We start from the raw sequence: 12,143 nt of genomic DNA, 5'->3' as shown, positions 1-12,143 counted from the left end.
GACTTTCAAAAAACTCCCAAGCAATTTACCAAATTGACTGTTAGATCACAAACAACATTAATATGAACAAAATAATACATGAACCCTGATATTCGAGACACAGCATTCAAATACACGTGGCAGTCCGGGTATAATTGGCATCTATTGTTAGGTCAGATGAGCACTAAATATTTGAAAAGTCAGAAAATGTTATGTCATGTGAATATTAAAACAAAGTAGGAGGAGCACGTTTAAGGTCCCATTCGTTGGAGGCTCTTCAGACAGCAGTGGAGTGAGCAAGAAATTACAGGGCTGCACCTTTACCTTTACTCATATACAGTGCTGTACTATATGAGAAAGTAAAAAAAAGTTTTGCTGGCTTGCTGGATTCCTGGCTGCCTGGCTGGAGCGTTGGTGGGCAAATGCGCCGTGGTAGCGTTATCGTGCATATTTGCGTAATGGCGTCACCCTCATTCAACATAATCATAATCTTTATTTATAATAACTGGAGGAATCCGATGAGCTATGAAGCTCTTTTTGACAGATGTCCAGTTCAATAACAAACAATGCAAAAACTATAGGAGTTCAAAATAGAGACGAACTTAAGCAAGGCACTATAAATAAATAAATACATAATAATGCATTGTTCACGCAAGTTCGTTGTTTTATTCTTTTTTTTTATCAGCTTCGAGCAGGGTTCGTGCGTGCTGACATCACGCCTCCTCCCCAACCCAAATCTGCAACCGCCGGCCGTGTATCCCGCGCAATTGCACGGCAACTGCTCTCATTAAACAAAAACACATGAATTGCAATGTTGTTGCTTTTGTTGTTGTGGTTGTTGTTGCTACGGTACGCCGCTTCTCTCTGTGAAAAGGACAGAGGTGAATTGTAAACATGCACATACAAATGTAGCGCTCCAGCCCTTTAAAACCACCACCACCACCACCAAGCCACGAACTATCGAGCATGTGTGTGCATACGCAGACGCCGTTAAAAAAAAAATATAAAAATCTCTTCCAGGATAATCTGACATTGAAGCTGACACCGCTGAAACTGAAAGTGACCCTGCGCGCCGTGTAACAACCGCACCACACTCTGCCAAGGGCCTCGAGTGGTTCTTGTATGGGAATAATGAAAGAAAAATGAAAGTTTAATGCCTTGCTGCTGCGCGGGCCTGTTCAATGTAAATCTGAGTCGGAAGCAATGCCCCGTGTAGCGCGAGAACGTGGGGTGGCCGGGCTCGTGTCGCGCGCCAGGAGTGGTTCCTCACATCCTTTGCGCCATCAACCACCACCACCACCGCTGCTGCCACCGCTCTCGCATTACCTGAGCAGGTGGCCCATTGTGGCATGCAAAGTAGTACTTAGGGTAATTGCAAAGGCATGCCTATTTACAATTATAGCATTCGTACTGTATGCAGGGCAATTGTTCAAGATTCACAGCTGCGTTCTGTTGCGACAGAAACTTAATATGGAAGGAAAAAACATGAATTGCTGCTGAAACAATGATGCATGTCTATTTGATCTCTCCACCTCCTTCCCTCTCGCAACCTCTGTCGACCCAACAGCATAAACTATAAACTATTTTACTAGGTAAGTCCCACGGAGCTATGTAGCTCTTTTTCAGAAGCGACCTGACCACAAATGATATCTCAACCAAGTGGCTTGTCGCGTGGAAATGTATAGCAGCCAAATGCTCTAAGCGCATGTTTCTACATGTAAAGGGGGAAAAAAACAGAGGGCCCCGAGGAAAAGCCACGAGACCACGCGGAGAAATACATGCAAAGTATAAATATACAGGCGCCAGGGTCGGGATCGAACCCACGACCTCCTGTATACCAGGTGAGGCAGTTAACATTTCGCCACCGTGGCACCCAAAAAAGGAGTAATAACACAGTCGATCCACAGATAAATTGTGGTTACTACCACCTCGTTTAGGACCCGCTGGCCAGCGTGGTAAAGCAGGCTTTAGAGCTGCGTCGAATGAAAGCGCTTCTACCGGCAGTGCTCTGAGCAGGCAATTGCAGGGCTGAACCTTCACATGTTTTACCTTATCATAGGCTAGTAGTAGGTTTTTACCCTTTTTAAACTGGTACAAAACTGACACCTTTATTCAAGGCATCATGTTTGCAATAACCACAACACAAGTAGTCAAAAAAGCAAACAAAAAGAAGCAACTCTGATAATGATAATAATATGCACTGTCCTTGAAGTTGATTGGTCCACACCCGGGACGGCTTTCTTTAGAGCCTAGTCCCCATTGGTGTTGGACCAGATGACACCAGAAGGCGTACAACTCAAACACAGTGCAATATCAGAGTATTGAGAGCTCGGGGTAAGCATTTACACTATGAGATCTCTTTTACCAGTGGCAAAATATAGTAGTAGGTTTTTACCCTTTTTAAACTGGTACAAAACTGACACCTTTATTCATAGGCTGCCTGTAAATAGCCTGCACGCTAATTAGGAGGGTAGACGCAGCAGACAGTATGCAGAGCTGTTTATAACCTGGTATCTGCAAGACCATGAGCTTTAATGAAGCCGCTGTGGACTTATGAATCTAAATTCGTCTTTTTTATTATATCATGCTAAAATAAAACCTATTGCCCATGAAGGTGCCCAATATCTAAGGCTGTCAGTGCTATTTTAAAGCACACTTTTTACTTGTAGTTTTCCCGCTGAAGGCTATATTTTGTTAACACGTTTCAGGCCTCAAGGCAGTGTTTAGAAATAAGCATTTTAATATAAACAGGTATCTTGAAAAATTTCTACTCCCTCCTCTGGGTTTACATTTTTGTTTTGTTTGAACATCGTAGATTAGAAGAAGTTGCGGTGTCATGCATAATTATCCAAATATATGTATTTTGTCATTGTAATGTGCAGTCAGTCTGTGATGGGGACATTATCGTTGTATACGAAGATGGTAGAGTAGATTAAACGTTAATTGCACGATGTAATCTGTAAAGATTCGTTATTATATCCGTGCGTAAGTGTTACGCTCGATATACCTATGAAAGCCTCGCTGAGTCTCGGGCTTCTCTTTCAGGAGATTCCTGCCAAACTTTTGCGGCAGGGCTATGTCTAAGATGTGGCCAATTTAGTAATTTGCATGTCATTTTTCCATCCTTGAGATATCTGGACAATGGTAGTTATTTTGTAGTTTTTTTTTTGCTTGTTACAGAAGGAAACCAGAGAAACTGACACCTTTTTTTACAAGGAGTCATGTTTGCATAGACCACAATACCTGCAGTCATAATGCAAACAAAAAACATATCTCTGATAATGTATGCACTGTCCTTGAAGTTGATTGGTCCACACCCGAGACAGCTTTCCTTAGGGCCTAGTCTCACATGGGTTGGACCAGATGACGCCAAAAGGCGCCTTTTGCCAGATAGAAGGGTAAAAAAAACAATTATCATATTTTTTACTGGCAAATGAGGTTCCAATGGTGAAACCAGAGAACCTAGAGGAAACCCATACCCATGCAGAACAGCGGGAGGACATGCAACCCCCACAAAGGTGCCCTAGTCTGGAATAAAACCCAGCCCCCTCTTTCTGTGATTCAGAAGTGTTACAACTGCGCACCATTCTATATGGAGAATGCAATGTGTATAGATGAAATCACCCGACAATATATATATTTTTTTATCCTAAAATAAAATGTACAATCACATCACACGTTATAAGTTCTTGGATTCCATTTAAGGTAATCATAGTTTACAGATATTGATTGTATACGCACGAAACACGTGAAAGTACAAAATATTTAAGTAATCTATTCTGGTAACGATAAATCAATAATCTTGAATTTATATCATTAAACTGAGACAAAATGATAAGCCGAGAACTGCGGGATTATTGAATTATTGAGGCAATTTTTAGATCAATGAACAATTTAACCCAATTTATTAAACTGGGAAATTGTAGCAACAGCCTAGAAGGCTCAAACAATTATTTTGTTGGGTGTAAGTGACTGATTGCAAAGATTTCACTTTGAACCTTCATGCGTCACGGTTTTTTGCCCTTCCAGTGAAATATTTCAATTAATTTTGAAATTAAATTGCAAGCCCAATACAGATTGTACAATCTGGACCCCTTAGGTATCGTGGCATGAGCTTCCTTACCCTCCTCCCCCCACCTCCCGATTAAAACCTGAGCCCCCTCCCTTTTCAAAACACACCAAGCCCACGGAAAGAGGCTGGGTCCTGGAACGACCGTCACGATTGGTCTTCCTTCTCAGTGGCCCCTGGTGATACAGTCGATTTAACCTTGGCATAAGGCCGTCAACTCTCAGAGTAAGTATATCATTGTGTCTTTCGCTTTTTGCGCGTGTCCATCAGCAGCTATAACAACGCAAAGATGGTGCCGGCGATGTACACCTGTGTCCTTGGAGTTGATTAACCAATGTGATGATGATGGCAATAACAATGCAGATGATGACGACTCAGCGGTACGATCATCACCACCGCCACCACCATCAGAGCAACATACACGTCTCTATGCCAATTATAAATGACAGGTGAATGGAGGAGAATTGCCCACCCTTTGTGAACTCCGCATCCAAGAGATTGCACTTTTGAAGATCGCCGCTGGTTGCGCGCCTCGCGATGGCCTGGTGGCTGAACGACGAGGAAGAGGGGGTGCAAGTGACGAAGCCATACCATGAGGAAGACGCGCAGCATGTGACCTCGGTCGTGCTCCAGCGGGGTAGGCTGAGTGGGTCCGCGAGGGCCCAACGGAGTCTGGGGTGGCGGCGCTGCCGCTGCAGAGGCTGCGTCGCGGGCGTGCACGTGGAAGTAGAACGTGCCGTTCGCGAGCCATGCCTGCTTCCAGTAGACGCGCGCGATCTCCTCGCTGGGGCCTGAGATTTCTGCGGACAAAGGTGGTGGGGGGTCGCGGTGGAGGGGAGGAAGTGAACATCGACGGATGACCTTTTGAGCACGTGGAAATGTGCGTGCTTGCGAGAGGACGCAGTTAATTTGTTTTAATATTCGGCTACGATGGGCATTTATGAGCCTACGTGGACTCGGCGGGGATGTTGCCATAGTTGTAGTGGTTAGCGCGTCGGACACGCGAGCCAGAGGTCACCGGTTCGATTTCCTGGAGCGTGGCAGTTGAGACGATGGTGCAAGTTTCGTAAATCCCACCGCCGCTTCGGTTCACCCAGCAGTAACAAAGGGGTCACCACGGACAGTCAATTGGCAGGTCACGTGTGGTGGGGTCGAGTGTGTGTGTGTGTGTGTGCTCCCTCCTCTTCAAATGTGTCTGGCCAGCGTGGAAGAGTAGGCCAAATGCTATATAGACGGGCTTTTTAGAGATCCCTCTCCTGAAGTCCCTTCTGTCAGCAGTGAGCCATTCCAAGGAGGCACCTTTACCTTTTGTAGACTCTGAGTAATGACCTGCGGTGCCCCATGACAGGGCCCAAGTTAAGTACTGCACCACATATCTCTTACACAATACATACATAAATTCCAGCCAAAAATTACCAATTGTTTCAATAAAAATACAAACTGTAGAGATACATTTCGTAAATCTGTCTCCAATGCACCCACTATTGTAACCTGGTGTTCTCCGTCGTATCTTTCTTGGAAAGTAAATAAAATGTTTCATTTATTCGTCAAATGTCTAAAATTGCAGGACCCTCAAGATAAAGCACTGAGACTGAGTGAGGCGTTTTTTGAGTGAGGTTTTTTGCATAAATATTGGCCTAGTATGGTTGTAAATATTTTAAATACATACCGCTGATGAAAATAAATAAATACATTTCCATTATATAGGCCTGTATGTGTGTGTACTGTCAAGAATTGAGAACATACACTCATGCATGCCTTGCAAATAAGAAAAAAAAACGGACAAAAAACGAAATAAGTACCACAAATGGAAATGGCCACACTTTCCCGGTGAAGCAGTAACAACTCTCAATGTGAATTCCAAGTTTTAGCAATGTTTTGGGTGACTTGTTTTCAAAACGAAAACAGATTCGTGGTCAAAGGAAAGGCACTACAACAGGAGCCCAACTGCTGTCCTTTTTGAACATCATCCAAGAAAACTTCACTGGCATATCTGGAATACATTTAAGGTAATTATGAATGATCATTCTCATCTGGCACTTAACAATCCACCCCACCCCCCAGAGTCTGGTTACACAATATTAGAGTCGAGCCGCTAATTATAATACATGAAAATTATAATTGAGATTGACGTACATATATATTCTGGGCTCGGGCTGGTACATAATTTATGCTTCGAAGACGTTGCCTTCTTAAGCAAATTTGCACCCAGAAAAAACACACAAATTCAGACTTCAACAAATTCTCCCACACTTTTGGTTCATTTTGCCTCCAAAACAGATGTGGAATGACAGAACGTTAATCAATTTACCTGCGTGTGCTTCACTTTTTCGTGACGCGCTCCTTTTTTGTCTCAAATGATTAATGTTTCCCAAATATGAAGACCTTTTTGGTAAATGCTGAAAAACGAATTCACCCCCGGCGGATGGAGATTGAGAAATATGTTTCCACCACTCAAATGCATCTCGACTGTGAGATGCTGAAAATAAACTCGCAGCTGTGATCGCCTGTTCCTCTGTTTGTGATTTAAACAGGAGCACGGTCATGCATGGAGCGGCAGAAGCGAGCTCAAAACATTCACTCAGAATTGCTTAAACGTCGGCCTTACTCGCATGCGAAGGTGCTCATGTGTTGCGCGTGCGAAGGCGCTCCCTTGCAAAAGGTGTGCACACAGTATACAGCCGTGGCACTCACGCTGTGGAGTCAAAAGACATTAAAATGGCGGTATTGGATTTCTATAGTTACTGTTCTTTTCCGCAAGGCATTCTTGCAGCCTTGCACTTTTTCTATCAATTTGAGACTTGCACCTTCCACCCAAGTGCATTCGGGGTCATCAAGTCAGCTTCTTTGGCCCATATATAAATTATTGCGGAGGTTGACACTAAACTGGGTGAAGGCTCGGCAATTCCTTAGCTCCCTGTCGAATTCACCCCCCCCCCCGCCTCTATAAACCAACAACGGAAGGCGTGCATCATGTGAACGTGCTGACAACATGCAGGCAACAACAACAACAAAATATCCGGCTTTGATTTGGCAAGGCCCACAGCTCACTTGGGTGTGTCAATGGCATCTCTGAAGGTCGCAAATACATGATCCGCAAATCACACTCCAATTTCGAATTCAGCGGCTTTTAGACGAGAGGGGGGGGGGTGTAATTGACGTTCAATTTGCTTGTAATGCGTGCGTTTGGATGGAAATAACCGCAGCGCATGTCTATGATTTAATTTTGCCTGATTATTTTGCGTGACTCAGGGCTGCCTCATACTGGGCGAATTTAGGAGATGCACATTCGTGTGACGCTTCATTTCATTGGGGAGTCATCGCCGCCGATGTCTGTGCGCGCAAGCCGGGCCCACACAATTCACGTTGGAATGATTTCCTTCGCGATGGGAAATTTCACCCCAAGATGCTGCACGTGGAGTTGGAAGACAACTTGGAGGCGCGCGCGCAAAGTTTTGCGAGTAAGGGGCATCCAGGGAGGGGAGGGTGGAGGGTGGGGGTAGTCTCGTACATAGCGCTATAAATCCCAGATTTCACACACGATAACAACGGGGGGCGGGGAGGGGGGAGCGTCTTCTGATTGTGTTATTGGTGGCCGTGATGCTCGACTAGAAAAGGTACGTGAAGGCAGCCCAGGCACGCGTGGCACAAGCGGGGAGCCCCGTGACATTGCCATATCTTGTCATCGCGTAAACATGCAATCAATTCTCCAGATCGATTGGCCTCCCTCCTCTTATGGGAAAGAATTAGGCCCTGACTCGCGTAATAATTAAGCGTTCGCCAGGCCCCGAATTCGAGAGGAAAGGCGGCGGGGGGGGGGGAGAAGAAGGGGGTGGTGGGGTGATTTGGGGGGGGGGGGGGGGGGGAGAAGGGGGTGGTGGAGTGATTTGGGGGAGGGGGGGAATGAATGTTGGTGAAATAAGTGATTGATTATAGCGATGCCCGTGATGGTGATTACAGGAAGCGCGCTCAATTGGGCCCAGGTGTCTTTGGTGTGTGTGTGTGCATTGAAGGCCATCAATGCGCTCTCGGGGATAACGGAGACCGGGTTAAACGAGGCATGCATTTCGCGCTATTAACAACAACAACATCAAAAACATCCGCGCACCAATGACGAAGTAAGGCGTCTCGGAGCTCTGCAGGTCGTCCACGACGGCAAGCTCCCCCGGGAAATCGCTTCGCACCGCCAGCGACATCTTCTCGCCAGCGTCCCAACCTCCGGGAGTCTGCCCGTCTCGCCGGGTGGCGCCCGCGGCGGGCACTCCGGACGCCGTCACCGTCTTGAGGCGGCACTGCTCGCCGCCACCGTGGGACTCGGCCGCGGGGTTCGCGGGGGATACAAAGGGGGTGCGGCTACCGAGGCAAGCGCCGCACAAAATGATCCAGAGGAAGGGCATTGCAGCGCTTGTCACGTAGCAACACCCGCGGCTCTCTTCTGAGCGCGCCGTCAGCACGCGGAAAGCAAGCCCGGCGGTTTTGCTCCACGCTGCAGACTCGGGGTCCCCTTTAGATCGCGGGGCGCGCAAGATTAGTGTTGCTATTTATTGGCAGTTATTGTCGCCGTAACTTCAATCGCAAGTCAATTTACTGGGACGATATACGGATCCAAAATTGTGCTGTGATTTGCGCTATATTTGTCGAGTTGCATGCCCTGCCTTCTTCTCTCCTCCTGCCTTTTGGAGAGCTTGCTGCAGCCGTGATCTGTAAGTACAAAGGTGCACGGGTGCAGGCCGGATGTTGTTGTGCTGTTGTTGTTGTTGTGGTGCTTGTGGTGGTGGTTTTGCTCGTGGTGGTGTCCTTTTGACTGAGCGCTTTGACCTGCAGGGAGGAACAAAAGTCTGAGTGTCAACACGCGGTCAGCTGGTGCACTCATCAGCATGCTCCAGTACCATGCCTTCACAATGCTGGCTATCGATGGCGTGTTTATGTTCAGAGCACAATGTAAATACTCAACTGCGGTTGCTGCTGCTGTTTGCTGTAAAGTTATTGTTGCGGCAATTCGATTATTCCACGCGTTAGCCGAGGTTTTGGCCCCCGTTCCAACCGAGGGGGAGACGCGCGCTGACATCGATGCATGCGGTGGCCAAACGCAACACGCTAACCCGCACGCCCCCCCCCCCCCCCCCCTTCAGGATTGCCCCCCCCTCTACCAACACGACATAACCCAAACCTCAACCCCGACCCCGCCGCTACTCCTCTCCTCCAAATCCTGCAGTCCGGTTCAGTACGCGCTGCTAGCCTGGGTACGACTCCTAACTCCGGTCATCAGAGGCGCTGTCCCGAATCGTTGAATGGACGCGCTGCGCGCATTTCGCGATCGTGCAGGGCTCGTCGCGAGACTCGGCTCGCGGCCTCCGCGTCGCACAGACACCCACGCGCCGGGCACCCCTGCGGTGCCGGCAGCAGAAGAGAGATCACGATCACTTACGCCGAAGCGATAAATAAGTGGCGCTCGCTCGCTCGCTCGCTAGCTCGCTGTCTCTCGCCCGTTCGCTTCTCTCTCGTTCGGCTCGCTCGCTTGCGCTCTCTCGGACTCTCGCTCTCGCTCGCTCTCTCGCTCGCTCGCATATGATTGTGCAGAGCCGTGCGCGCGGAGCCTTACCTGTGACTTTGTGAGCGCAGATCGCTCAGTGAGCGAGTCCCCTTGTCCGTCGGATTTCACTCCCCCCCCCCCCCCCCCGCGACTCCAATTCCCCCACCCCACCTTGAATGAGCTGTCCGACGTGGCGACCGCGTTCTCCAGCGCAGGTACGTAGCGCGCGCGCGTGTGTGTGTCCTGTGTGTGCGTGTGTCCTGTGTGTGCGTGTGTCCTGTGTGTGCGTGTGTCCTGTGTGTGCGTGCGTGTGTCCTGTGTGTGCGTACGTGCGTTCGCACACGTGTACCGCGAGTGTGGTAATGATATGCCGCGCGCGCGCGTGTGTGTACCACACTCCCGTCGGCTCACGCCGAGAGCTCGTACCGAACAATGTGAGGTTGTCTTGGCAGGGGGGGGGGGGTGGTTGCGAGACGAGCGATATTACTGGTCGCTATGAACGTGTCGCTTTACCGTTTGGCAATTCTGTGCGCATATTTACATTACGTCGTCAACTTTATTTTTTTAATTTTCGATTCTTCTTCTTGGTACTCGAATCTGTCCGCGTGGCCATCGATTGACCGACGGCTTATAAATATCGTCGATAGCGCATTGCATAGCACGGCGGCTACAGCGCGTTTGATTATAAAGCACGAGTCTATAGCAAAACAACAAAAAAAGACACCGCCACCACCGCACACCATCAAAAACAAACTTGCGCTGTGGACAAACGAGGAAAGCTATTCTCTCTTTCTCTTTTTTGGACCCCTTGAAAGATGTGCAGCCACGCTTCGGAGCCGTACTTAATAACGCTCCTATTCGCTGTCACTCTCTCTCCCCGCCGTCTTCCACTCTCTCTCTTTCTCTCCAGAATCGATACTATAGGAGGCTATAGAGGGGAGGGAAGGCACTGGGGCGGGGGGTGGTGTGGAGAGGAGAGCGAGCAGGGCAAGCGGGAGGGGGGGTGAATTTTGGGACGAGAGTGCGGGGGCTGGGATTCTTGACCCCTTAGCCCGCAGACATCGCAGTCGTCATTTTATTTGTTCGGTTGGCTAGCGTTCACATCAAATCCCTCCCCGGCCATTTAGCAAGCTGGAGAGACAGCGAGGAGGCTGCTAGGAGCCAGCGAGACCGCGCGCCCGCGAGAAAGAGAGAGGGAGAGAGAGAGAAGCGGTGGAGAGAGACTCATTCACAGGGAGACCGAGAGGGGGAGGCGCAGAGAGAGAGAGAGGAAAAAAAAATAGAAAAATCCACAATCCTCAGCAAAGGACCCATTCGGCGATATTCGCAATCGCCGGCCCGCACTTCGCCACACGCTTGCTCGCGGCTCGTAAGGTTGTCTCGGCTGCAGACCGACTGGTAGGGCGAGAGTTAAAGTCACTACCGTGCCGGAGAAGAAGCCGAGGAAAAGCCAGAAGCAGAATAACAGACAAGCGGGCATCCACGCGAAGGAGGAAAAAGGGGTTCTTGGTGGATCGGAAGATTGTACGATTGTCCCCTGGATAACGCACGCCTCACACACGTGTGTGTGCGTGCGTGTGTCTGCGCGTGCGTGCGCGCGGCGGGTATACGAGGCTCAGTGATCTGTTGTGGTGAGCGTGATGGACTGGAAATGACTTAATACCCTCTCGCCGTGTGCGCACAGCGCCAGTTGTCCAGCACCCCACGCGGCCCTTCCGACCTCTTGACGACACACAGAGAGAGAGATATCAGCTCTCCGCGTGGCATCCTGGATTTTGTTTGAATGCGCTCTCGGATGGGACCTCTGGCTCACAGCAGCAAACCCGAAATGTTAAGTTACCACTGCCACAAAGGTAAGGCCCGCACGCTCGCTACACATGCAGAGATATATATAGAGAGAGAGAGGCATCGTGATAACAATGTGCACTGCGTATGATGTATGTATGCATGCATGCCCTTTCTTTTCGCGTCTCGTTTGTGCAGCTAATTATTATTCTCCGCAGAACTGTGCCAGTGAGTTGGTGAGAACCAACAGGCTCTATTTGGCTACTTTATCTCCTACCCAATGTGATCAGCGGCAGGGTTGTGTGTGTTTTTATGTTTACAAATGCTGTGCAACCGCGGTGGAAATCGTGTGGTGCATTCGCTGTCTGTATTTATTTCGCGGAGGGAAGGGGAGCACGATAACTCACCGGAAGATAATTCAACGTGAGCGAGAATGTTGTCGGTTTGCGTGTTTGCTCACGGCGATTCTAACCAATTGAAAACTGGCCAACTTGATTAGCAAGGGTTGGTAAAAAAAATCGGAGGCTGCAACCGGAGCATAAACGGACTGTTTTGTGAATAATAAGCAAAGGCTTTTTTTTGCACTGGCAGCGAAACTACCTATTATCGGCCAATGCAATACCTCGCAGGGCATATATATGTCAGAGGAAGCGTTCCGTACTATATCATGCGTGTGCATCATTTTTTTTTCTAACTTGTTTTTTTGTCGGATCAGCCCAACCGAGAGGGTGGCAAAGACAAAGATCCCCCGTATAGCTTCAATAGACGTGTGGGCCA

At 48.6% G+C, this 12,143-nt stretch overlaps 1 protein-coding gene across 2 annotated transcripts in view; it reads right to left on the bottom strand.

Annotated features, from left to right (window-relative positions):
* Positions 1–8,749, bottom strand: part of LOC144937859 (uncharacterized) — a 48,329-nt gene extending 39,580 nt beyond the window's left edge. For both annotated transcript variants that reach the window (XR_013637784.1, XM_078865383.1), the window contains exons 1-2: positions 8,157–8,749; positions 4,640–4,848 (exon numbers count right to left, since the gene is read on the bottom strand). Coding sequence is in view for 1 of the 2 variants with exons in the window: in XM_078865383.1 (XP_078721509.1) it covers positions 4,640–4,848; positions 8,157–8,445 (498 nt within the window). In the remaining variant the exon portion in view is untranslated. The remainder of the gene's footprint in view (positions 1–4,639; positions 4,849–8,156) is intronic.
* Positions 8,750–12,143: the final 3,394 nt, after the last annotated feature.

Source organism: Lampetra fluviatilis, chromosome 20, assembly GCF_964198595.1.
Source record: "Lampetra fluviatilis chromosome 20, kcLamFluv1.1, whole genome shotgun sequence".
Classification (NCBI taxonomy): Eukaryota; Metazoa; Chordata; class Hyperoartia; order Petromyzontiformes; family Petromyzontidae; genus Lampetra; species Lampetra fluviatilis.
This window is presented reverse-complemented; position numbering and strand designations above follow the sequence as displayed.